Below are 27886 nucleotides of genomic sequence, written 5' to 3' on the forward strand. Positions count from 1 at the left end.
CTTGATGAAAAACTCACATTAACACACACAGAAACTCAAAATTCCTGTTGTTACTCTTTATTTGTTTTTATTTATATTCCTATTGGATTACATACTGATGACCATGCTAACCATGCACAAACAATGTCTACAGTGTTTGCATAATGTAGGCTGACCATGATACAATTGAGTTATGGTATATGAGCAGACCTGAAAATAGTATTTTTCTACATCCATGTTTTAGTTAGTAGTCAGAATCCACATGTTTATAAGAAGATGATTTAATGTGCAAAACAGTGCAAATGCAATGGTTATGCTATATATGTTTTCACCTGGGTGATATCACCTTATAACCTTTGTGTTCAAGAAATTTAAATAGCTCAAGAGCCTAAAGTCTATTTCCAAGAATGCAGCACCCACTTGCTAAAAAAAAAGAATAATAGCATGAATAACATGAACCAGTCATTTCTTGTTAAGGCATGTTTTTCTAAAACTTCAATTCCTAACATGGAATATAACACCTGCTATGGTTTATTATTTCACAACTTGCTCAAACAGGTTTTTGCTGAAGCAGGATCTTTATTGTTCTTGCACTGGACAGTGTCAGTCCAAAGCCAGTATTTTGATTCTGCATGGTAGATTTACCAAAACTGTGTCTGACAAAGCAGGTTGCTGCTACACATTGCTTTTAAAGTAACAGGAAGTTTTCTCAGCTGTCAGAATTTTTCTCTGCTTTTTTAAAAATTCATAAATAAAGGGTGCCTGGCTTGATTATTGTACCATCATAAATTCACCCCTTTCACCTAGAAAAAAAATATATTTTAATGTGCCATTGTTTGAAAAGTGGTGCAACCTCTTTTTTTGACAGCCATAATTTTTGCTCTGTGACATGCGCTTAGGGGAATTATTTCAATAAGTGAACAGTCCCATGATAAGGTTTTATAGGGTGGAGAAGAGAATGGTTCGACCAGTTTGGGTGGAGTCTTACTTTCATACTTTCATTCATTAATACATGCATGGATAACACAACTTGACACAGCACATTTCTCCACCAAGTCAGTAAATATAATCTAAACATTCAGGAAGATGGTAGAGATTGAAATGCAACAAGAATAGTAATTCTTAATAATTCAATATTGTATCAGGTCTATGAGAAATATGTGCAATTTGTAACAAGCTAATGCAAGAAAGGAAACCTGTGTTTTCTAGTTTCTATTCTATCTAGAACCCTGATATTTAATTTTTTTGTTGTTGTTTTCTACTTCGTCATATATACAAGCACTTTTGAGTCAGCCTACATATTTTTGTCTTTTAAATCAAAAAGAAATCATTCACAGATAAATTCACAAGCTCCATCATTAGCTTACAGTGTGTATTTTTCAGTCAGTCTCTATGGCTCGATTCCTGTAGCTACAATCACACAGGTTGTAAAGTCATAGAAGAAAGTGGGTACAAGCAGAAGAGAAAGAGCTAAACAGACAACTAGACGCTTAGCTTGTTTGAGGATGGGGGTGCGACCCCTAGGAGCTTTGAATCTGTCATTGGACTAACAACCCCGCGTATCAGGTTCTTGTTGCAGTCGCCTATAGTGCTCTCAGGAGGGAGCTTTGTGTGGGTGACACTCCCTGTCAGGTCCATCAAGTCCTTAAGAGCCTGGTTGTGGCTCATGAAACCCTGTTCGATTTCATTATCTGGCGAATACTCAGGGATGGATATTAGTTCCTCCTTCGAAGCTGGGCTGAAACACATTGTGAGAAAGAAATAGAATTTAAATGCACTTTAGCTGCTTAATTATCCTGAGGCAGCCTACATGTTGTGTCATGTCTCAATGGCACACCCTAATGATACCGGAAATACAATCAAGAACATACTAAATAATAGGGATGCACCGATTCAGTTTTCTGGCCGATTACCGATCTTTTAAGAAGCTTGAACCGCTGACTCCAAATTTGACCAATACCCAATGTACAGACATCACCTGATGGGTGGGTCTATCAGTCAAACCTCTATCACAGCAGAGCAAAAGAGGACAGTGGTTGTTTTTTAGATATTTGCCAAGGTAGATAAGATTGGTGAAAAATCGGCTTCACATGTAAGTATTGGCTGATCACCCATCTCCCAAAATTAACAAAATTGGGGCCGCTTTATTGGTGCACCCCTACTACAAATTTGACCTTAGCTTAAAAACAGATTTTCTGTGACAGCCTCAGAGGTTTGTTATAAAACATTAGTGATTAAACAACATCAAAGACATCACAAAACCACAATGTTCTTGAGCCATTTTGCCAAGAAGATTGGGCAACAATTTCAATCGTTAGATGTGCAAAGCTTGTTTGAGTTCGTCCATAGTATAAAATCAAAGCAAATGCATTAAAGTTTTTGGTTCTAACACAAAGAATGAGGGGAAAGTTTATAGATTACTAATACTTCTGCGAGGCACCATAAGTAAGGACTCACCTAACATCCATGGATTGCACATCATCACAGGATTCAGTTCTTTTCACATCTAACGGCTCCAGCTTGATGACTGGTGGTGATAAATGGACCAACGGTACCATCGTCAAAGAGGATCTACCAAGTCCATCGTCAGGCCCCTTTTTAGCCTTTTCCTCAGCTGAGATTGATACGTTACTTTGCTGTTTGCTTCCTTCAGAGGTCGGATGGCTGCATTTTAAGGCACTTCCTTCACCCTTCACCGCTCCATTCATCACACTCCCCTGTCTTTGCATTGCTTTAGTGTCTCCTGTCAGTTCAGTCGACTCTGTGTGAACTTGTGTGGTGATTTTGACAATGGATCTGTGGTGCATGTTCAGATTCAACTCCATCTCTCTGCCCTGCTGCTTGAATGTGCTGGCGCTGGCCTCTTTGCTGATTTGGCTGCCACAATTCTCTTTACTGGTCTGTTTTTTCTCAGGTCTCTTTTCAGGAACACTGAGTGCCTGTGTGACTGGGTGAGTGTTATTTTGAACTTGTTTACTCTTGTCACTGTCCATCTGTGCTGCTGCCTCTTTCTTGAGGGTAACACATCCCTTTGTTTCAACCTGCACCATTATCTCCTCTTTTACCTGAAACTCAACCTTTTTGCTTGCCTGCTTGATGACATGAGCTTTGGTAATTACATCCCCTGTGAAAAATACAAAAACATTACAGTGGACTTGAAATGTTTTCCCAATATCTCTGGGTATTTCTTTGATCTTAGTTAAAAATGCAGAGCTTATAAAGGTGACCAAAGTCATGGAGAGAGAGCAGGGATCGAAAATAGCCTTTCTTCAAGATAAAACTCAACAATAAAATTGTGTTAAGTTGCACATTGCAGGTCAGTTCCCTCCACCATGCTGCCAAAATATTTCAAGGGCATTTAGAAGAGAGCCCTGGCTTTACAGTCAGCTCCCATGATACAGCTACGCAGTGAGGGATGTCCAATCAGCATCAAGAGGGAAAAAAATCCTTCACTGTTGCTTCTTCACCTCCACAGGGAGCCACATTTAGCATGCACAGTTATTAGGTAAGTAGCTTTTCTGACATGAGTAGCAGGTAAGAAAACCGTCTATTAAAATTACTAAACTCAAAGGCATGCAGTTTTGATTTTTGTTATTCGATTAATTGACCTGTAGTGGATCTCAAAAGTTTTCTCACCCCATTTAAAATGTCGCTTTTTTCACCTTGTAATAACATATGTCATTATCTGAGAGATTTGGAGAACCTTCAAAAGGCAGAATGAATAAATGTTGCTTAGACAAGAGGTGGAACTCTGACTGACTTCTACCAAATAACTCTGCACACTTTTACTTTTTTTTTTATAAAACCTTTTTTTTTTGCTATGTATTTGCTTATTAAAAAAAAGTAAAAGTGTGCAGAGTTATTTGGTAGAAGTCATTCAGCGTTCCACCTCTTGTCTAAGTAATATTTATTCATTCTGTCTTTTGAAGTTTCTCCAAATCTCTCAGGTAGTGAGGGCACATCTTGTCCAGAGTATTCTTCAAAACACACAATATATTTTCTCTCTCAGATTTAGTTCTGAATTCTGGCAATTTTATTCTAATTGCATTACTTGCCTAATTAATACAACAAAAAAATAAATAAAATAAAAAATAAAAATGTTGGCATTCAATATTTGCAAAATAAAAACTAAATAAAGCAACTTTGGGGTAGTTTATGACAGTGAACCAGAAACCAGTGCTGGTAGCTACTTATGTTCTGTTCTGTTTATCCCTGAAGCTGAAACTTGGACCTGGGAATGACATCAAGCCCAGCTAAACTGTGTTGCTAACTCATAGGTTTGAGGCCAAATTAACTACAGCTAGCTGTACAAGCTATTAATAAATCTGTATTTTTCTGGATTCATGTGTCAAGTGTTTGAATGTACAGTTTTGAACACAGCTGTTTTTGAGGCGTTGGCTGCTTTTGGATGTAAAACCGATTACAAAGAGATCAAGAAAGAGACACTGAAAAATTATTAACTAAATTTATCATAGTTTTGTGACAACTATTTCATATTATCTAAAAAAAATAAATGGGGTAGTGAACAATATTTTGCAATGTTGCGCATTAATTATGTAACTTATTTTGCCTAATAACTGTGCATAATCAGTCATTCTTGCTGAATGCAGTTTGCAGTCCCCATGCAAAGTCTGATCTCCATCATGAGACTAAAATGCACGACCAGGAGCACCAATATAGTTTGTTTTTGTTTTTTTTGATTGTTGGATTCTTTTCTTGCACATTCTGAAGAACCAAAGCTAAAGCATCAGAAGTCGCTGCAGACAATCCAACTCAGAAAAATTAAGATTGCTGTTGCACATGCTTAAGATTTGCTGATAGGAAAAATGAAATCAGAAACCACACATGCCCTGTTTGCATTTTTACAGCAGCAAGGCATACAGCCAAGGGGCGAAATAAGCATGGACAGCAAGCAAACTTAAACGCGTCTTCAGGCTGACCGGACGTATACTAACCTGGAGGTGAGACCGGCAACGTCTGCACCTGCTCCTCTTTCTGATTCAGTGCACAACAGAGGCAATGAGGACACAAAACCAAAGAGTCATTAATAATAAAATTTAATAATAATAGCAAAAACAGAAAGTCAAGCAGTCGATAAAAGGAAGTTAAGAGGGGGGACAAATAAAAGCGTGGCTGCGCAATCTGCAGGCGATAAAGGCCTCTCACAGTACCTTCATGTCAGCTTCACTCTTCCTGGTTCTCTTCATAATCTCCTCAATTCTCTGCAAAACATTTTAAATGGAGATTTACTTCCCAACTATTGAATTAGAATATTTACATTGGAAACTGTAACCATGAACCTCGGATTGCTTTTGCTAATTTCTGAAGATAATTCTGTTAAACTAAACCTTTTTCCTGAGTTGCCGCTCTTCCTCTTCCTGTTGTGTCTGCTGTTCTCTGCCTTGCCGCTGACGCTCTGCATCTTCTTTAGCCTGGACCTTTGCTTTTTCTTTCTATTTGTCGTAGAAAACAAGTGGAGTTGTTGTAAAAAAAAAAAAAAAAAAAAAGTGAAACGTCTACAAAAAGAAATATCTATAAAAAGTGAAGATAGTGTTTTCCAAAACTATTCATACCCTGGACACCTTGTGACATTTTGCCTGCACTCTACAAAGCTGGCAAGAAGACAACCTTTGCTGAAAGAAACTCATAAACCCTCTGGTCAGATGACACCAAAATAGAAATGTCTTTAGGGAACTCAACCTTATTCTATTTACACAATTCTCATGAGGAAACATGGTGGTGGCAGCATAAAGCTTTGGGGATGTTCTTTTCCTACCAGACACAGGGATGCTGGTCAAGATTAACAAAAAAAAAATGGATTTGGCTAAAAACGGGAACAATGACCTGAGACATACAACCATAGCAACAATTCAATGGTTTTAAATCAAAGCACATCAATGTATTAGAATGACCCAGTCAAAGTCCAAACCTAAATCTACTTGAAGACTGAGTTTGACATTTATTTTCACTCCAGTTACAGCAAGAGTTACGGCTTTAACTCAGTTAAACAAAATAAACTGAGTTATTTTGTTAAAACTCAAAACAAGTGAGTGGAAAACTCCAATGCCACTCAGAGTGGCATTGGAGTTGTTGTAGCATCACAAAATATAAAATGTATTCAATGAGTAGGACTATCTTTCCAAGGCACTGTACAACCATCAAGTAAAGCTCTTTATCTGCCTCGTTGTTGTGACTGACCTCTGCCTCACTCTGGACCTCCTGTTGCTCTTCCTTTCTTTTGTCTTCTTCCAGCTTGAGCCTGTGGTGGTCCATCACATTGTTCCGTCTCACCTCCTCTTGTTGTGCCTTCGCTTGTTGCCCCTGTTGCTGCTGGGCAAGCTGCTTCTTCTGCTCCTCTTCCCTCAATCTGATCGAAATTGTCAATATCATTAGCAAGGATCAAAACTCTAGTTTTACAAGTTTAGTCTACAAAGCCTCGCTGTCCGAATCAGTTGTCAGAACTCCAGATTTTTACGAGGGACTCACCTTTCCTCTTGCTCTTTTCCCTGTTTCTTCTCCTCCAGCTCTTTCTGAGCTCGAGCCTGGCGCCTGCGCTCTGCCAGCAGCCTTGTAGCCTCCTCTGCATTCGTCGTGCCAGCTCCCACTTTTCCTGTGGATGTGTTTGCGACAGCTTCTGAAAAAACATGGAGGAAAGATGTCGTTAAAATCCTTACATGAAACGTGTGTTGAGATCAATTATAATGCAACTGTGGGTAAATCTAGCTTTACCTTTGTCTCCATTCTGTCCGTTGACATGCAATCTTCTCTCTGAAGGATCTGCTCTTGGTGACATTTGGTTCCTTCTGTCAGGTGAATGATTCTTCTCATGCGTATCTCTGTTCAAATTCCTAACAAATTGGCCTTGTGAAGATGAGTTTAGGTTTTTGGTTTCTGCATTGGTTCTTGCTGCTGACTCAGCTTTGGGTTGTTCCCCCCTTTTTTCCAGCTTCTTATCTTCTCCTTTCCTGTCATCATTCTGGTTTGGGTGACATCTGGTTGGAGAACGGTGATACTGAGGAGAACTGCTGGGAGACTGGGTATGGGTCTTAGACGCTAATCTGCAAGAAGAGAGACTGACGATAGGGAACTGCATATTTGACCATGTGACCTTTCATTTCTGCAACAAATAATCTTACCTGGAGGCAGAGGGGGAAGTCAGCTGCCTAGTGACACTTGCTGGGGATTCAGATCTTCGCACAGGGGATCCACAAACTGGGGAAGCAGTTCTTCTGTCTCGGCGCAGACGCTCTTTCTGAAAACAGAGTTTCAATAAAGCATAAAGCCAACGTTTATCCAACTGCTGCTCATTTTGTGTAAGTACGCTTAACATGACATAAAGATGTGACCTTGGGGGTACTGGGAGTGGACTGGGAGCCTCCCTGAAGTCCAGCTCTGTTGGGAGATGCAGCATTGAGTGCGTTGCAGAAAGGTGACCTGTGAGGGCTGCAGGGTGCTGCACAACAGCACACACATTTGAGTCAGTTTCTACAACTGAATATTATTCAGACAGAAAAGATTTGCCCGGACAGTCTAAAGTGAACTAAACTACAGAATATATAACTCGTATGAACTCATATTTAGAGTCTAATTTGTTGGCGACAAAATGGTGTTATAAAACCAAGGGAAACCAGATGTTTACATACAATGTATAAAAAGACACATAGGCTTTAATTTCTCATTTTCTGTGCCACTATCCACAGGTGTTTGTGTGTTTTTTGTTGTTTTTTTTTAACTAAACTCTTATACTAGTCTGACCCAGGATTTATACTTGAAATAAAATATCCTCCATCACATTTCACTGTGTCTGTTTATGCATTCAGTCCCCTGGAAGGCGCCATGATGTACAAGAATCAGGAGGGGAAAATGAGATTTAATTTCTGTGAATCAATTATTGCATCATAGAAAGGAAAATAATGTTTTACCTTGTCAGTGTTTTGTCAAGGTTAGGTTTTGTGTAAGGGTTTAACATGAATACTTGCAGTTAGTAAATTAACCTTCCTTTTCCTTAATAAATGTAATCATGTAAAAACAGAAATCCAGAAACATTGTTTCTGAACCGCCACACTGTAAACTGTGTCAGAAGATTTTTTTAAAAAAGGCAAAAACTTGCTGTAAAAAGCACAATCACACAAAAAAACAAGCCCGAAATATAGGCTTCATTGAAAGACACCAGAAATAGTCTTTGTAACTCCCCGACATAAGAGCAATCTCTGAGGAGTGCAGAAGTCATCTCATTGGGCTAACAATATCTGTGTCTATTTTTATTCTAGGTCATCTGTGATTTATCTCTGCATCCGTCTGCTGTGAAAAGCCAAAGTCAGCACCACATGGCTGCTGTCATTTTATAATCCCAATCCCAGGTTAAAAATGTAAAAAAGTAAAAATTAAAACTAAACAATCTCTTCAACAAACTCTTCAGACCACTGATATCCAAGACATCCTGATCCAATTCTCTCTAGCATGTTCCTAGTTACTAAGGGGATCACTAAGCTGGGAATATTAATCCAGACGCTGGCTTTTAAGCAGCCTGGGCAGAGTTTTAGTCACTGAAAGCATATGTTTACTAGAGCAAATAATCTGGCCATGGGAGATGGAATAATGGAGGACAGCATGTTCCCATCAACAATTATAAAGTCACTGATGCTGGTCCATTTTCCAATTGTTATTATTCCTACATTGTGGTGCTGTTGCACCAATACAAATCTAAACAAAAATGAGCTCATCACCAATTGATCAATAGGATTGCATTTGCATAAATTCAGATCACATCAAGGCCAGAAAATCTGAGTGAATGTTAATCAGTGAAGGATTCTGGTACAACATCTGTCCCTATTTGAATCATGGAGACGTGTGTCCAGGTTTTGCGGCTCCTCATTTCCTCTAACTCAGTGATGGAGGCATCCGCTAAGGAGACCAAGCAGAGAATAATGAAAGCAGGCTGAGCATACAGATTATCACACATGTACAGTGTCTCGCAAAAATGTTTGTACCCTTTGAGGCTTTCCAAATTTTGTCACGTATCAAGCAACATTTGGATTTCATTTATGCAAAGTAGAGCAACATAGCATCTCTTTGTATTTCTGTTCAGATCTTGGTGTGGACTTTGACTGAGCAATTTGATGCATAAATATAAATATTAGGTGACTAATAGGTATCCTGTCAACAGATTCTGCTACTTGTGGATGTTTCACTGATGTCCACTAACAAACAGTTTACTGAGGCCTTCACAGAGCTGCACTGATAGTGAGATTTAAACAATATATTTTATTTTAGCAGTGTCTCAGAAAAGGGGACTTTTAAAAAGGCATAGCTTTGCAACAATTTTGACAGAAAATTTTGAAACATATTTGCAGAAACTAAGATGTGATACAAGTTCACAGGGTATAAAAACTTTTGCAAAGCACTGCATCATATTATATCACAGACCGACACCAAAAAAGAAGCCAAATCCTCCTGCAACACAGAAAGAGTTCGCATCTTTGAACTCCTGTTTCAATCTAGAAACAAACATGGTCACACAGACACTGTAACTGTTGGATGAACATGGGGGAGACGCATTTGGGAGGTTATGGGTGGGGGCTTAAATTTACCAGATCCGCTGACAGCAGGATGGGGGGAGGCAATGCCATGGGAAAAGGCGGAGGCAGCAGAGAAAGGGAGTGGGACATTCTCACAGTCACCTATAGGCAGCGGGCGGAGCAGAGCAGAGCAAACAGAGCATTATGAACAGTTTCTTTGATAACCTTCTCATCCAGCTGTGAAGAATGAGTGAGAATTAACATACCAGCAGGGATGTGACGATGCAGAGCGAACTGGAATATTGTGTGAGTTTGAAAATGTTTTGAAGTGATGAATTCAGTGACAGCAGAAATGTGAGTGATTATAAAAAATAAGAAAATATTGCTGGTTTTTGTTAGCATTTACCAGCACTGGATTTATTCACAGAGGTTCAGAAGGTGATTTCTACAGATGGAGAAGAGACACCCATGCCGACATGTAATTCTATAATGCCTCTCTGGGAAAAGAGATACAGCGGGTAAAATAAATATTGAAACCATCAACGTTTTTCTCAATTTGGAAAAATGTTTCATGGGGTTTTTGACATCTGGTAAAACTCAAGCAGATCATGCAGGTAATAGCAGTCAGAGCAAATTAGTCCCCAAACAAACATACTGATAACTTAGAATGCATGTTGAACATGATAAGCAAAAAGGGATAGAATAGATATAAAATTTAAAATGCAGAAAAGTATACTAACAGCAATGCTACAGGTGTATTTCTAAGCTTCTAAATTCTCCAGTGAGTGCCATTCGAGTGACAATCTGAAAAGAAGATTATTTGTCCATAAATAAGCCACCGCCAGGTACCTCTTTAAGATTTCTCATCTGATGAGAATTTAATCTCATCAGATGAGACCAAAGGTAAATCCTTTGGATGTAAAGCCAAAATTTTGCCTAGGAAATTCTTTGTGGATTAATTTGCTCTGATTTCATTGTATGCGTGGATCACTTGAGTCGTTATCGACATGTGGTAAATTCCCTGTTGATGCCCCCATCAGAAATATCTAAACTGAAAAAGAAAACATTGACATGTTCCACACTTATTTTGTCTGGTGTATACATTCATGCAAACTTCAATAAGCAGGCCACAAGCAATGGTCAAAGCTCTCATGAAAACATGCACAGTGTTGCGTGTGTATGCTAAAAAGGCTCGGGCTACTTTATTTCTTTTTGTTGTTGTTGCAAAATCTTACAGTGAAAACTTTAGAAAAATCCAACCTTTACTTTTTTATATTGAGAGGGGAAGAGCAGGAACCCTTGATGCCGTTAGTGCTTTGTAAAAAAGAAACCCTTTTGTTAATAAACCAGCACTCAGTCTTGTCCTAAAACATTTCACAAGGTTAGAGCATGTAGACAGTGAGATACCTTTGCCTATTCTCTTATTATAATCTTCCCCAAAAAATCTGGAGTCCTGGGCCTTTTCTTTGGTCTCATCTCTTCTTCTGGGAGATTTTAGATTTTGTGTTGTGAATATTTCTCCTGCTGACATTATAACCATTTTAAATCAAATGGAACATATATGTCCAGAGAATATGCTAAAAATTTCTTTACAAAATACTGGTTGCAATATCCTGTAGCCTTCTCCTGACTTATCAAGATTTAGATATTTCCCGTCTTATTTTAATCACATATGCTATTGGCTTTCCTATTTTAATTAGAGGCCTTTTGTAGACGACAGATACCCAGACCCTAATCAATTTTAAAATATATTTTAGTTGTAATCAGTTTAAATATATTTAGTTGAACTAATATGTGGGGAAGCTGGAGATAGGCACCAGCACCCCTCCCAACCTCACTGAGGTACAAGGGTGTAAAAAAATGGATGGATGGATAATAAGTGGGGAATGAATTGTTTTGCAAAAAACAAACTGTTCTTAACATGAGATGTTTTATTTCTGGATAAATGTAAGCAAAGGTTGAATTTTTTTCCGATTAGTCACAGTGAGATTTTGCTTCTCTATTAGGCTTTAAAGCTTTGCACACATGTTTAGTAGGAGTCAGTAAGTGTGCAGGGCAACAAAGATCCTTGAGTCTTACAGAACAGGCGACATTTATATCTGAACCTCCGTACCTGCTCCAGGAGGATAACCCCTTCCCCAGCGCTTTGTTCTCTGCTCCAGCTGAAGGCTTCTCTCCAGAGAGCGCTTCATGAGGGCCTCAAGCCGCTCCTGCATGCAACACGGATAAACTTACTTTGTTTTCAATTCCCTGACCTCGTCTTGGATTTTGGCGTTCCAAATAAATATCAGTAGCTACATTCCAAATACTAGGCATGAAGTCAAAACAGATCAAACTCAACATGCTTTTTAAGTCTGGTACTACACACTGTCAAGGTCTGAACACAAAACTTTTAAACTCATCTGACCCTCTCCTCCTCGAGCTGCTGCCTCCTCTTCTCCTCCACTGCAGCTCTCCGGAGCTCCTCTTTCTGCCTCTGCTCCTCCAGCCGTCTCCAGCGCTCCTCCACGGTGCGCTCATATTGCAGTCGAGCCCTGCGCTCCTTCTCCCTGATCAGCTGCTCCCTGGCCGCTGCGAGAGACACGGATTTAAAACCATAATTTATGGTTTTAAATGTAGTTAAACATTAACATCAGTCATACTGTGGAAAACTGTACACATTCTTGTTAAAATGCCAAGATTTTTTTTGTACTGTATAGACATGAGACCCGACGATAAATCAGTGATAAGCATTTTACATCTGACTGTGATGTAAATCTCGTAAAAACATAAAACAAATCTGACAGAGCAGATGTATGTCAAAAGCAGAAATAGTGCAAGTATTAGTCTAAATGTTTCTTCACACATTTAAACTAATAAGTAAAGTAACGTTTGATTCATTTTCAGCTCTTTAGTTCACACCTTCTGTTAGCATTGTAAAGGAGATGTTCTCATAATCTGGGACATTTGGCAAACTTTTGGACAAACGAGTGAAGATGTGGCATGATGACTAAGATCACAAAAACCTTGTTTTTATGTTGGAATACTCATTTCTTTTAAGTTTATTGTCGCTTGCACCTATGAGCTAGACCGAGTTTGATTTCGCCTGTCTCTCTATGCTCAAGATTAACTCGCTGAGATAAAAATCCTTGTCACCATGGGGCAACCACTGGAGAAGCAGGATTATCTCCTAGTCGAAGACCTACTTTTGTGGACCGTTCAGTGTCGCTCTCAGACTTTCCATGATGACACAGCTCATCATATCAGAAACCCAGTGAACTCTAAATGAATCTTCTCCAGACAAGGAGAGCCCTCATACAACCCATTAAGGTCCACAGATATTATATCACAAGCAAACTTTGCAAAGAAAGCTTTGAGCAAAAAAATAAAAACAAGACGTCAGCCTACCCAGACTCCTCTCCCTCTCCTCTCGTCTCTCCTTGGCTAAACGCATCCTGTCATCAGTCTTCATGTAGCCCTCCTGACCTAAAAGATTAGCAGTGATGTCAGGAAAAGTCGGCAAGACTGCAGTAGGGACGGCATCGTCGGGGAGGAACACTCACTTTGCTTCCCTCCATGATTGTTACTCGTTAGATGTGAGGGGGATGCATGTCCGTTCATGTGTGGCCTCTTCTCTGCGTTAGATGGAGCTGGAATCAAAACAATCACCTGGGGGTTAAAACGTATTCTCGGATTGTCCTGAGAAGGATTTCAGCACTAAGCTGCAGCACTGCTTTTCTGCCAGCAGGGGGACATATGCATTCAATTGAATGAAGCTAATGTGTGTTAAATGCATTGTGTTGCAAAACGCCTTATGTCAAGGACAAACCGCGACACCAAAGATGTGCTCATCACTTTACATATGCTGACTGTCCTTTCTTGTTAGCGTTGCTGAGTTGTAACCAGCTCCTGACAACAATGAAACCCGACATCAGGACATCCAAATAAAGCCTCCAGTTAAAGTTAGTGGGAACCTCCTAGAAATTGGATAGGAGTCTAAATCTTTTTACTTTAAGGGACTTTTATCCAGATGACATGACGTGGAAATAAAGTGGGATTTATGTGACTGAAGCACGAGAGACGGAGAGAGGATTACTCACTTGTTTTTCCCGTCCGACCAGGAGAGCTGTGACCGTTTGTCGGCGATTTCTTGTCAGGAAGGAGAGTAATGGATGGTGGTGCCATCTTTTCACCTAATGCACAATGTAATGACAGTTCACAGGGGTGATTTTCTTGCATTAACAACGAAATGCATGGAGAAAATGCTCTGGAGCTGTAATGGCAAGCCTCTTGTGGACAATGAGTGTGAGCCAGCAGTCAGGGCTGACAGATTAAGGAAATGCTCCCTTTCAACTTATAACATGTCCTATAACTTGACCTGGATCAGTGTTAAAACTTAAGATTTTAAAAACATTTTAAAAAAGTCAATTATATCATTGGGATGATTTTAAGTCCCTTTGATGATTTAAAGACCTTTTGATTTTGCAAAAGTCAAAAGGTCTTTTGTAAAGTCCTTTTGTAAAGGACTTTACAAAAGGACTGCCCCTCCTTAAGGTAAGAGGGGCAGTGTTTACAGAACACTGCCCCTCCCCTACCTAGTGCTGTGCATTGCTAGACTGTTTATTAAAATCTATATAGAAACAACTGCAGAAGCAATTAAATGTTTTTATATTTTACAGTTTTTGTAAATACTGTGAAACTGTTTTGCTTAATTTGCATTATCATATTGTAAAAAATCTCACATCAATCAATTAGACACAAAGAATTCTTTTATAGCCAAAGATTTCTCAATAAAGCTAATAAACATGTAATAAATGTTAATATGGCAGGCTGAATCGGGTTAGAGAGTTCCTGACAAAAGCGGTGTAAACTGCCATATAAAACATTTAATCCCACAAATTCACTGAATCAATATGTGCGTCGCAAGCTAACCTGTCAACAAACAGTCACTTCACTCCATCAAGTGAATTACTTGGTTTACGTCAGAGGTCAAACCTGGCATGTAACACTGATGAGGTCCGAACTTAAATGTGCTTTACCCAGTGCTACTCAGGTCTAATTTAAAGCTCTCGACTGGCTGGATTAAACACACTGATTACAACATTTGTATAAAAACACCTTTTATTGATGCTTCTGAGGGCATGATGGGACCCATTAGGTAATGAATCAGGTGGTTTTAGAGAAGCCTTTACGTTTTTTGAAGCACTGGCGCCCCCAAGAGGGGGAGCAGGGGGGCAATGGCCAAACCCTGCTCTGTAAATAAATGGAAACATCTTTATTTGTTTAAACACATAAATATCTACATTTTTAGTCTTTAGAGCATGTGACCTTTTAATGACAAAATATTAAGCTTCCAAAGTATACTACTTGACACCCAGTTAATAATATATGATAAAGAAAGAAAGAAAGAGAGAAAGAAAGAATAAAGCTTCCACTAATGCCAAGCTCTATTTTCTATAAAATGTATTGATAATACTGTAGTTCAATTTAAACTGGACTGTTGTAAGTACCAGTTACAATTTTTTTTTGTCACTCAAACCACATTAGAATTAAAGTTAAAACAAAAGGTTTTTATTTTTTTATTGTTTTTGCGCTAGAGCCTTAACTGCAGCTGTAAACCGTAGTCCTTGGTTTTCAGTTGACTTTTTTCTGCTAGAAGCAGTGAGCACTGAAAAGGGCCAATCTGCTCTCATTATATCTAATTTGATCTGGCCTGCAGGGAAATGTCCCCTTTTACAGGGTGGGGAGGGCGGAAACTCACTTAAAGTAAAAGATTCATCTTAATCGAGTTTAATGTTGTCTCATGCTTCAGTCATCGCAGATTTGATGACGAGAATATAATCCATGAGCATGCCAGGTTTATAGGAAGTTGTCTTTTCTTCTTCTTTTGTATTTCAACGCTTTCATTGATGTGTATCGCATTGTCTAAAATGACCAGCTGAATTCACGTATCAAGCGGGAAAACAAAGAAACACACATTTGACACGTTTCTTCTGCGTCTTATTAATTAATTTTAGGAAGCTTTATTATAGAAAAAACACCTAGATCTGCACAACAAAACGGGTAAGTGCAGACATCACATAAAGCGGTGATCAGTTGCGTCATCCATGAGTCTGCTTTTAATCCGGGCGTCAATACAACAGCGCCGTTTCAAACCTGTCCAAAACAAACCCTGCATGAAGCTTACCTGTCACTGCAATGGATGACGCGTTCGTTTTCGCCATGGATTTCAGCCGCGATCTGAGCCAGAAAACAAAGAAATGAACGAATTAGCTGTTGTCCCACCAAATCACTCCGCAGTGATGCCGATGCAGGTACCCGTTTTCCTCCAAAACAACAGTAGCGGCAGGAGCAGCTCCAAAAAAAAAAAAAAAAAAAAAAAAAAGCAGGAGCAGCCACGGCGGATAAAGACAACCGAGACGTGCAGCTCTAGAGGCTGAAGGTCGTTAGAAAAGGCTGAGAGGATGTGGATGAGGAGATCGATGCTGCTGGATGATGGAGCGCATGCGATCGGGTTTTGGAGCAGCCAACCGTGCGTCACAGCGTGAGCGCGCACTGTTACCACGTTGCACGCAGCTTAGGTCCAACTCTAAACATAACAGAATGCGCATACTGGCCAATAACTCGCTGTCATATCCACATCATTGAACTATCATTGTTCATAATATTTTACAGTTCTAGTAAAAGTCCATTCAGTAATTAATTTCACTAATTAAATTATAGACCTCCACTCAAGCCAATGTTTTTAAGCCTTCTATTAATTATTTTGTGTAGTTTTTCCGCTTACTGCTAAAACATTTAATTGTTACATCTGATTAATAAACATTTTGAATATAGAAACGTGGGCTCAACATGAAGTATGTTTTATACCTCCTTAAGGTTTTAAAAGGTAGATTTTAGTCGGACAAACAAGCCTTATAAAAACACGTTTTAAGTTATTTAGTGTCACTGTAATACTGACATCTGAGTGTAGTGGCGGTAGCGATTAGTTCTCGGTATTGAGGTATAAAGAAAAGTAGAAGAAGAAGAGTGGGCGGAGCAAGCGGCCCCGGAAGGACAGGGCCTGAGTTGGGTAGAAGGACGGGTACGGGTTGAACCGAGCTGTGTAGTCTCTGTGGAGGGAAAGATGCTGACCAATATCTCCAATGTACTGAGGACCTGCGCTCAGAGAAATGTAAGCTAAACTATTTTTTAAACCCATGTTGTGCCCCAGTTAGACTCTGGCTAATATGCCTTGCCTTTGAAATCGCGCGTTGTTTATCCTAAATAATCTGTCAGCTGTTTTCTGACCTTGTGAGGCCGGTGCTGGTAGCAGGTCTGGCTAACGAAGCTAACTCCTGCAAACATATCCACAATCATTTTATTTCTCAGCGCTTTGGCCAACAGTGACTCAATTATCTAGCTTTTCGTGCCTTGACTTTGTGTTTCCTGAATACTCGAGCACAACCGTCACCGTTTCTGTTGCTGTCTGTTGTAAAAGCGAAAAAAACAACAACTTCACAGTTAGCTAGCTCTTTTACTAATCAAGACGTTATGCTTCGGTATGCACTATATGAACTGTCAGACTTGTAAAATGTGGGTTTATTTACACAACACAAATATACGTATTTTGCATTTTAGTAGATTCAAATAAAATTTGTTCGTTTATAGATTGACGTTCATCTAAAATAGTGACATTATTAGAAATGTTGGGGAAAAATCTGAACTGAAAGAAGTGTTAAATGAGAATAGGATTATCTGTAGCGTTTTGTAAATATACATTATTGTTTTTCATCTTTACGTAACTTTAGATCAGCTTGAAACCTGCTGAAAGTTATGATCCACAATTACAAAAACTTTTGATCTAGAAAAAAGGAATAAATTAGACATCACTCTGGAACATCCAACAAGCAGTATTTCTGTCTCTTATTAGTGAGTAGAAATTAATGCAACCAATTTACTTGTAGCCATTGTTATTCATCCAAAAAGGCCACACCCATTATTGAGATGCAGTGTTTAAATGGCTAGAAACAGACTATTCTTACTAAACAAATACATTGATTGAACAAACATTATTCGTTTTAAAGAAAGGAAGCATTTAAAATTAAACATAAATGTATCTAATTTTTGATGAGGTACAATTTCAGGGGGAGGATGTTGGAAATCGTAATTTTTAAGAATATCTGGTAACACCGACAGTTATCGATGTGAGAAAGTTACGAAACATGTGCTGATTTTTTTAAACCTGTTATGTCCTCTTCTTGCCCTACGATAGGGAGCTGCAGCTGTCGTGTCGGCACGGACCTATTCTGACTTCACAACCCAGGCAACGTTTGAAATAAAGGTATGTTTCAGAAACTAACCCCTGGTTCCCAAAGTTTCGGTCATTGAGATTAGGCTGTAGAGATCCTCTCCAACAGTAAAATAATATTTATATTATGTTGTACACTCTATCAAATTGTCCAATGCATGTTTAGGTTTCTCACGTATTTTCTTTTTCTTTCAAGAAATGTGACGTCTTCAAGCTGGACGAGGCCCCTGCAACTCAGGTGGTTATGACGCGGGACGAGGGTCTGCAGTACTACCGCACCATGCAGACTATGAGGCGGATGGAGCTGAAGGCCGACCAGCTGTACAAGCAGAAGATCATCAGAGGGTTCTGTCATTTATATGACGGCCAGGTGAATATAACGCTTCATAGCTTGTTCGCACCAGTCCACACAGTGCAAATACACAGATTCACTGCACTATTCAGGAATAATTTATGCTTATCACTAGAAACTGTAAGAATTTGTTAGGGTAAGGGATTCTTTGAGAAGAATAACTGATAAAAAATTAAGATTGTGTTTCAGAATATGTGTCTATTTATGTGAATTTGTCTGCTTTCCATGTGCAGGAAGCTTGTGCTGTTGGTATCGAGGCATCGATTAATCTAAAAGATCACCTGATCACAGCGTACCGCGCACACGGCTACACTTTAACAAGGGGAGGAACCGTCAAGGAGATCATGGCTGAACTCACTGGTGAGTCTGCAGTGCCAGCTAATTCATCTCAAGATGGATTACGTTTCTGCATGGATTCAGCACTCAACCCTAGATTATAGTGTAAAAGTAGTTGTTTATTTCAGCATCTGTTGGAAATGTTCACTAAGACAATTTAAATTGTTTTTGTGTGAAAAACACACAGGACAGATCTATCCGTTGATACTGACAAGAACATAAATCCCACAACTATGGTGAATGCAGAAGCTGCAACAAGATAGAAATCTAACTTTCTGTAAAGCAGACCGGATAAATGTATCAAACTAGTGACAGTCTAAAATCTAGGTTGTATAAGTGATGAGCTTCTGTGGTCTGCTGAGCTGAGAAGTGGGGTGATAATGGTGGAATCATCTGCAGATTTGATGTCTGCACTGTAAATACATGTTGTCATACTGCGGCGCTAGCAGGTCAGCCCAGGGTCACCTGTGTTTGTCCATGTTTAATTGTGAAATGCTTGAACTGTAGATAACATCTCCCTGCCTTGTTCTTGATGTCTGTTTATTTTTTATATGCAGGCAGAAGAGGCGGCATTGCAAAGGGCAAGGGAGGCTCTATGCATATGTATTGTAAAAATTTCTATGGAGGAAATGGAATTGTCGGTGCCCAGGTAAGTTCCTGAACTCTCAGACAAAGTGTGTGGGTAACCTTTTATTTTCTAAGTAATTTGTTACTGTTTTTGGGAGAGAACTAATGATAACTTTAACTTAGGTGTATCTGTTTCTTCAGGTTCCTCTGGGTGCAGGTGTGGCGCTCGCCTGCAAATATAAGGGCACAGATGAGCTTTGTGTCTGTTTGTATGGTGATGGTGCTGCCAACCAGGTATGAGTCACAAATCCCTGGTATTTTACATCTGAATTGCATCTCAAAAGCTCTTTTTTTTCACTGTAGCATTTATCACCTTCTTTACAGGATGAAAAAAATGTGTGACAAATAGTATATATATTTTCCATCAAAGTTTGCATATGTTCATAAATACAGGTGTGTTTAATTTTGGGCTGTTTCTTCTCTTGAGAGGAACAAACGCTTAAAATATGAAAACTGATTGATGGCTGCAAAAATAGTTTTAAGGTACAATTTTAGAAGGTACTTTTAAACAAATATCATTGTCTTTTATGCATATTTTTGAACGTGTATAAATAATTTTGTCCTTTAATAATTTTCAGAACACGGGAAATTCAAATTTATTCAGCAAATGCCTGTTTTACAATGTATTAAGTGGATTTAAATATCTGACTCCAGCCTCATGTTATTTTTCTGAATGTTTTCTGAGAAACGTTTAATTTGAAAATTAGTCATGTAAAATCAATCAGACTATATTTTGCTGGATTTCTTCAGAGAGCAAAACAAAATTAAAAAAATGTTTTCTTGCGTGTGTTTCAGGGTCAAATCTTTGAAACCTACAACATGGCAGCTCTTTGGAAATTGCCTCTTATCTTCATCTGTGAGAACAACAGGTACGGCATGGGGACGTCAGTAGAGCGAGCCGCAGCCAGCACCGACTACTTCAAGAGGGGAGAGTTTATTCCTGGTCTCAGGGTACAGATTTTCACTTACCTACGTAAATCTTTTTTTTGCCAGCATAATTCAACACAGCGTGGATCACTATATTATTATTTTTGGGGAAGTTTAAAAGGCAAGGCCGGCGTATTTCCTACATACAGAGTATTTTAAAGAGTATTACAGGAAAACACCATAAATAAGATCCAGTAAAGACACATACATTAACTGAACAATAGTACAAAATGTAAGTATCACATAAAGTTAAAATCCAATTGTAAATTAGAAAACTTGAACATGAACTGATAAAATAAGTAACTCTTATGGAAAAACTTGTTGAAAGAGTAATGGTTTTATTTCTGACATAAATCTGATCTGAGGAGTTTGATACCTGACCAACAAGATTGTTCAGTGTCCCATACACCATCAATAAGAATTCGAATTATATTCTTTTACAAACAGGAAGTAAGTGCAGTAATGCCATGCAAGTCAGGATTTCTGATGGGATTCTGCTGACTTACTGATATTTTTATCATTTTCTTTTGCAAAATTCAGTAAATGTTCTGATAATGATGCCTAAAGCTGCAGATCAGTTGTACAAGGAAAAGGAACAGCTGATAATATTTTACTTAGAATAAAAGCATATAGTTGATATGACACTTTTTAAAAATATTTATATTTGGGTTAATACTGATATATGAATGTTAAAATAATGTTGTAGATAGCAACCAGGAATATTTTTTTAATAAAAAATAGATTTGAGTTGCTCAATTATTGTAAAAACTGAAATTATTATTTAATGTCAACTTGGTAAGTTTAATTGTCAGCATTGCTAAGATAGCAATACAAATAATTCATTCATTATTGGGATTTTTTACTCAGGTTGTCTGGAATAACCTACATTAAAAGTAAATAATGTGAGTCATGTGGTTAAAAACTGGTCTTCAAGTTGGGATTTTATGCCTAATTTTATCCAAGCTGTAATAACTATTTGTTTCAAGCATAGATTCTTTCAGAAGAGCTTATAATGATTCATTAAAATGACCATTTTTGCCTCCAAGGTTGACGGTATGGATATTCTGTGTGTTCGGGAAGCAACTAGATTTGCAGCTGATCACTGCCGGTCTGGGAAGGTTAGTCTTAATAAAATGCTTTAAAAGTTATTACTGCTGCTGTTTTTTGCTTTTTCTTCTGCTAAACGTTTGCTTCTGTTCATCAGGGTCCAATACTCATGGAGCTACAGACATACCGTTACCATGGACACAGTATGAGCGACCCCGGTGTCAGGTACTTGATCACAGCACCTCAACTGTTTTGCTTTTCTTGTTACTAATATGAAAATGTTAAATGTCATGTTCTCTGTGCTGCTGCCCTTCTTGCTTCTGGCTTGTTTGCAGTAGTCTTCATATACTTTCCTTCCCTCCGTAGTGTCCTTTCAGTAACAAAGCCCGGGGAAAAACTGAGCTAATCCTGCTATTGGCTGTTGCTAATTAACCTCTGTAGAATAATAGAAAATCAGAGATAAAACCTTCCTAATTCTAATTTGGATCCTGCAACATTGGTACAACAGATCCAAATATGACTCATTAGCTGCTATATGTTGCAGGAAATCATGTTCTTTTTTTTTTTTCAAATCCTTATATTTGGATAGAGTGTACAAATGTGATTATTGTAGTCAATCCCTGCAACGTCCCTGCACCAATCTGCCCTTCTAGCTACCGCACACGTGAAGAGATCCAGGAGGTCCGCAGTAAGAGTGACCCCATCTCCCTGCTGAAGGACCGCCTTCTCAGCAACAACATGGCCAGCGTGGAGGAGCTTAAGGTAGCAAATACTTTGAAGTTGAACAAGTTTGTAGCAGATTTTTTTCTTCAAAAAATTTGCAGAAATAGTTTATTTTCACGTAGCTGCATAATCAATTGTCATTGCTTGAGTAGCTGCTCTGTGCGTGTTGGTTGCCACTAAGGTTTTTTTTTTGTTTGTTTTTTTTGTCTGTGTTGCATCTGTAGGAGATCGATGTGGAAGTGAGGAAGGAAATCGAAGATGCAGCTCAGTTTGCCACCACGGATCCCGAACCCCCCCTGGATGAGCTGTGCAACCACATCTTCTCTAACAGTCCACCAGTGGAGGTGCGCGGCACCAACCCGTGGACCAAACTGAAGTCTCTCAGCTAAAGTCTGAGTTGCTTCGTCAGTTCAACTGTAACTCAAGCCCCCATACTGTTATCTGAACACACTTCACATGATGCACCTTGTTTGAGTGCATTATATGTGAACTCGCATAATGCATTGTATCCAGAGCTTTAACCGTTTTTTTATTGCCACTTTTTAACGATGAGGGCCATAATTTACAAACATGTTCTCAGAGTTAAACTGACATTAATTGGTTCAACTTTCAAGTTTCTTCTTGTATAACCACTCTAGTCTGTATGGGGTCTGCATTCAAACACAGCTAAAACATCTGGACTTATTTATCACTCTTATTTACTAATGGTGAGTGGGTTTTTTTTTTTTTTACCCTTTTCAAATCAACTTTTTCATTCATGATACTTGGATTACACCATTTCTGACATTAAGATTAAAATGAATATAGTGAAACACAAAACAGTTGGGAGATGGGTAATCTGAAGAACATCGTTGCCACATTCTCATTGAAACACGTATTTATATTTTTAAGATATTTTGACTGTGAGCCATATGAGCAAGATCCGGTTTAAATTGCCAGTCCCGATGAATTATCTGAAGTTCCCATCTATGAATTTAAAACTTCAAACAAGTACCTATGATGCTTTTCTTAAGCTTCTGTATTTAAAAGTGTTTTTCTTAAGCGTTAAGTTCTTAAACTTCTGTATGGATAGTGTACTCCATATTGACCTTTTTGTTGTTACGCTCTGGACATTGTTGAGGTGCAATAAATCTCACTCTTCATGTCAAACCCACCTGCATGTCTTTGAACTCTTTTCTCCTTAAGTGTAAATGATGATAATAGATCCTCAGGCAGTTATTACCCAGACATTTTTGACCTTTCATGACAGAAATACCTCAAAAGGTTTGATTCAACCAGTATGTTTCCATTAAAAATGCCACATTAAAGAAGAAGTGCAGAGGTTTCTTGTATCTGTATGTACCTGACCCAGCTAAACATGCGCAGCTAAATATGCTGAAAGTAGCTTCTCATCTTTGATTTACTCCATAACCAGAGATATGAATTTACATTTGTTGTAGCTTTTCAGCGATTTTAGAGAGAAATTGATTGTGGATGTAAAGTTTGTCGTACATATCCTAAATTCTGGGAGTCAGGATTCCACTGAATGTGTATTTATAGAAGTAATAAATCTTACGGCCTCGATATAAACTCATCTTTCCAAATTGAAGACTTGTTTGATTAAGTATTTCTGACCTTGCAGCTTTTTATGACATTACTTTATTCACGAAAGATGGTTATTTTACCAGATGCAGCAAATGTAATTATTAGAAGGTGGTGCATCAGAATTTCCATTTGGTTTCAATACATAGTACAAACATATTTGATAACATACATTGTTGTGAACATGCTGCATGTCTACACAAGCTGTTGGCAGCAAATACAACTTTTAACTTTCAGCTGTTTTTAAACACTGGCAGCCTTTTTATAAGATCAAAATGTCTTGTATGGATGTATTATAACTGGAATAAAAATGGCTGCTGTTCAGTTACTTATGGAAAGCTTACATTTGGAGTAGCAAGTAATTCAAGAAGAGTGTATGAACAGTCTGGATCTGAGTGAACCCTGGTAATAAAAAAAATATTAAGCTCTTTTGTTTGTGTGCAATTTGTATTAAAAATTACCTTTAATCTCATTTGCTACATGGTTTATATGAAGTGCAATCAGACGTTTTCTGGCCTGTCTTTCAGTAAAGGTCTTAGATTTGTGAAGTGCATGACTAACATCTTGTTAACAGAATAATCCACATGAGCTGTATATCTGTGTAGCTCCTCCAGAGTTAAAATGAGCACTTTTCATGAAGGGGTTCAATTCCAAACATTAGTGATGTTTATAGCCAAAGATGACATTTGCAGCTTCAGTTTGTGCTTCATTGGTTTGAAACATTTTAAAGCATTTCATTGGTTGAATTAAGAATGTTTTTCTGATGAAAGTTTTATTTAGGGGTATAAATGTAATGAGGTTGCAAAAATCTTGAAAATTATGCTTCTTTCAGTACACACAGAATAAATTATTTTACAAGGATATGCATCTGGTGGCTTTATATATTTTCACTAACAATTAATCTGAAATTTTAATTACCTCCAGAAGATGGCGGTAATGCGGCAATGAGGACGCCAGCTGCAGGAAATCTCCAAATGACGAAGAAGAAGAAGATAAGGAAGAAGGCTTCATTCCTGCTGAAAGTCTGAAACTCTACGTGCACACGGGGAGACCACACAATGGAGTCTGGTTTCAGCACTGGTGCAAAAAAGGAGCTGCTGTGCGCCTTTTGCGCTGCCTTGCTCCTTGTCAGCGCAATCGCCTCTGCAGAGGAAGGCGCTCACCTGAAGAACTCCCAGTGTCACAACTACGCTGGAGGACACGTATATCCTGGAGAAGCTTTCCGTGTGCCCGTGTCCGACCATTCCCTGCATCTCAGCAAAGCCAAGAGTGAGTTCCTTCCTCCCCTCACTGCTTTTAACCCCACCGGTTATTGAACCGATGTTTTGCACGCTGAAAGTTCCCGTTTTTAGATGCGTTTCTTGTTGGGAAGCCACTGCTGTGCCTGTGGGAAGATGACAGATGCGCACTGACTCAGCCTGCGGATGAGCGTTTAATTGTGTTACCTTGTGTCCCTTTGTTTCCTCATAGGTTTTAAACTCCTATTTAGATTTCACGCCAGAAACGTGATTTTATTTCCAATGCTTTTGATTCAATTTTGTAGGACACGTCAGTGTGTGACATTGATTGGGTAGTTTGTCTCTCTCCGCCCCTGACACATGACCCAGAATAGCGGCACACCAACACGCTTACCCATAAAATCTTAACAACACGCAGCTAGTGCGTATGTTCTAGTTGTTTCTGCTTTGCTTCTCTGCCATATGGTCCATGGCTTACCTTAATGCAAGCCGTGTCCTCTATTCTTGCTTTAGCAATTACTTATGGCTTGCTGCTCACTTTGAATGCGAGTAATTTGAGACCGATGTCAAACATGGGAAACCTGTTCCTGGCAGTCTGATTGGTAAACACAGAGTATGTCCACCAAAACTGAGGACAACAGAAAAGCATAAAGGAAAGAACTTGCAAAGATGACTTGGATGGAGAGTATGTAACATAAAATAAGACAAACTACTGTGCCACAACCATATCAGATGAATGTTCAACATTTCTATCTATGTGAAGAAAATATGTTATTAAAACCGTGGCTCAAATTATGTTTACATGTCATGTAACACATAAAGCCTGTTGTTGTGGTTTTTTTTTGTTTGTTTTTTTAGATAAGTACTCAATTTGGCAGTTTTTGGTTCTTAGAGTCAGTCCATAATTTTTAATCCCACTACTGTGGAAATGATCGTGTATGGAACTTGAAGTACTTTCGAGGTCAGAGTAAGCATGGAAAAAGTAAATTGGTTATGGTTAATTATTCTCTATTCCCTCTCTCACTTTGAAAAATAATAAGTTATATCCTCCCAAACACATCTGTTGATCTGTTTTTTCCAACCATCTGTTTGCCATCAACTGTCAATCTATAATGGTCGAGACTGGGAAAATTTGAGGAACTGAGTCTCTAAGTATGGAAACTGAAATGATTAAAATAAATGTGGAAGACATCTGAAATCTGATGTCTCTGTAAGTAAAGACAGCTAATTCTTAAGAAGAATACGTAATTTCTTCAAGCCCAGTAAAATAAACTGATTGCTCAAATCAGTAGTGGTTTAGTGTCAAAAATTGTATCCACTTGGCACGACTAGTAAAGTGAAATTACTAGTCTCCTACAGGACAGGAATATGAAAGTAAAAAACATTTCAAAGAAAATAATTTTTGTGTGCATTTTTTTTTTTTTTTTTTTCCATTTCAGTTTCGAAGCCTGCCCCCAACTGGGAAGGAACTGCTGTCATTGATGGGGAATTCAAGGAGCTCAAGCTGTCCGACTACAAGGGGAAATATCTTGTTTTCTTTTTTTATCCTTTGGACTTGTACGTATGTCTTGAATATATTATTGTAAAATCACATTGTCTTTAATCACATATGTAAAATATGTCATCATGGGTTTTTCCTCCTGCAGCACATTCGTCTGCCCCACTGAGATCATTGCTTTCAGCGATCGCGTGCATGAATTTCAGGCCATCAACACTGAGGTGGTCGCCTGCTCGGTGGATTCCCAGTTCACCCATTTAGCTTGGTATGGAAACCACTTCCAGTAGACTTATAAAGTGCAAACCACATTCAGTAAATGGCATGATTACATATTGATCTCCCTAGCTCTTCCGTAACTTTAGTGATAATTTGTCTAAAGTGTTTTGCTCACTTTTTCTGTTCTGAACAGGATCAACACCCCCAGGAAGCAGGGTGGACTCGGACCAATGAAAATCCCTCTGCTGTCTGACCTCACACACCAGATTTCAAAAGATTATGGAGTCTACTTGGAGGACCAGGGTCACACGCTGAGGTGCAATTCAAATTTAAAATCACCATCCTGGTTCAAATAATGCTATTCTGTAATGCTGGAGAAGTGAAACGGACCAATCGAAAGAAAAAATTGGAACGAAATTGATGTTTTGTGGGGGTTTTTTATTATTATTTATTTGTTCTGGAAAACTTCTCCAAATTAGACCTCTATTAGGCTATCTATAACATTATTTGACTTTTAAACACTTTTTTTTATCATTTGTCATAATTATTGCAATAATTACCATAACATATGATACAAGGAATATTTTTTTCTTATGCTGCAGAACCTTTTTTAAGTTTTTTTTTTTTTTTTTAATCTAAATTTTTTTGATATAGGGACTACGTTTTGAGACTCGAGTCAAATCCTACTTCATAGAGGGGGGCGGGAAAGGACTAAAGTGGGTATTTGACATGGTGAGCCCTACCCTCATCTAACATGTCCATGTCTTTGTCAGAGGTCTTTTTATCATCGACGGCAAAGGCGTCCTAAGGCAGATCACCATGAATGATCTTCCCGTGGGAAGATCAGTGGATGAGACTCTGCGGCTGGTCCAGGCCTTCCAGTACACAGACAAACATGGAGAAGGTACTGGAAGTGCTTTTCATTCACCTTTGGAAAGATTATTTATCTATTGGCTATAATGAGATCTGTTTTTTTGAATAGACACCTGGTTTTGTTTAGTATTTTATTATTTTTTTTTTTTTTCCCTACAGTGTGTCCAGCAGGATGGAAGCCAGGCAGCGACACTGTAAGTATGACTGGGAATTGGACTGAATCGTTGTCTTGCTAAACAAAATGCAACATGGAAAACCTGATTTGGATGAGTTTAATAGAACGTTTCTGAAGTTCTGGCTTTTTTTTTCTTGGCATAAACTGATCGGAGATGCTCGGTGTATTTGAAAGAAAATCACTAATTAAATCTTATCTTCCTCCACAGATCATTCCTGACCCCTCAGGCAAGCTGAAATATTTTGACAAACTGAACTGAACAACATTTCTGCTTTCCCTCCCAAACTTTTTAATTTCAACCAAGTTCAAATAAAATCTTTTATTTTTTTTTCCTAATTTTTGGTGTCTTGTGTCATTTTTTGATTTCATGTTGCATTTGTGTTTTCCCCTAAACTGGGGTACTTATTGCTGACTGGATGATCCCCATAAGTCACTAGTGAAGGAATTAGTATGCTATGCTGCCTTATGATTAATATGAACACTGCTTGTTTAGTACTAAAATAAAAAATTCTAAACATAGAATTATG

General features: G+C 38.5%; 3 protein-coding genes across 6 annotated transcripts; 2 read left to right on the forward strand and 1 right to left on the reverse strand.

The window, feature by feature from the left end:
- Nucleotides 1-41: 41 nt before the first annotated feature.
- map7d2a (MAP7 domain containing 2a) lies at nt 42-24359 on the reverse strand. 4 transcript variants are annotated; one of them, XM_008427017.2, is made up of 18 exons: nt 24278-24359; nt 15664-15716; nt 13577-13669; nt 13040-13126; nt 12885-12962; nt 11905-12068; nt 11611-11707; nt 9570-9659; nt 7326-7432; nt 7116-7231; nt 6709-7037; nt 6466-6613; nt 6178-6346; nt 5328-5432; nt 5151-5201; nt 4935-4974; nt 2437-3103; nt 42-1717 (listed from the first exon to the last, which is right to left on the reverse strand). In XM_008427017.2, exons 2-18 carry the CDS (start codon nt 15698-15700, stop codon nt 1462-1464), a joined length of 2634 nt encoding a protein of 877 aa, XP_008425239.1. In that variant the 5' UTR covers nt 15701-15716; nt 24278-24359; the 3' UTR covers nt 42-1461. The 4 variants fall into 4 exon arrangements, with proteins under 4 accessions (XP_008425239.1, XP_008425238.1, XP_008425240.1 ...); XM_008427016.2 differs by lacking the exon at nt 24278-24359 and adding an exon at nt 15795-16022; XM_008427018.2 differs by lacking the exon at nt 24278-24359 and having other exon boundaries at nt 6466-6610; nt 15664-16023.
- pdha1a (pyruvate dehydrogenase E1 subunit alpha 1a) lies at nt 16502-22931 on the forward strand. Its single transcript, XM_008427022.2, has 11 exons — nt 16502-16650; nt 17731-17799; nt 17963-18136; nt 18352-18478; nt 19012-19103; nt 19223-19315; nt 19877-20032; nt 21055-21126; nt 21213-21280; nt 21709-21817; nt 22003-22931. Exons 1-11 carry the CDS (start codon nt 16603-16605, stop codon nt 22165-22167), a joined length of 1173 nt encoding a protein of 390 aa, XP_008425244.1. The 5' UTR covers nt 16502-16602; the 3' UTR covers nt 22168-22931.
- prdx4 (peroxiredoxin 4) lies at nt 24323-27679 on the forward strand. Its single transcript, XM_008427014.2, has 7 exons — nt 24323-24628; nt 26037-26154; nt 26244-26360; nt 26505-26627; nt 27085-27215; nt 27344-27378; nt 27568-27679. Exons 1-7 carry the CDS (start codon nt 24418-24420, stop codon nt 27616-27618), a joined length of 786 nt encoding a protein of 261 aa, XP_008425236.1. The 5' UTR covers nt 24323-24417; the 3' UTR covers nt 27619-27679.
- Nucleotides 27680-27886: the final 207 nt, after the last annotated feature.

This window comes from Poecilia reticulata, linkage group LG14 (genome assembly GCF_000633615.1).
Source record: "Poecilia reticulata strain Guanapo linkage group LG14, Guppy_female_1.0+MT, whole genome shotgun sequence".
NCBI lineage: Eukaryota > Metazoa > Chordata > Actinopteri > Cyprinodontiformes > Poeciliidae > Poecilia > Poecilia reticulata.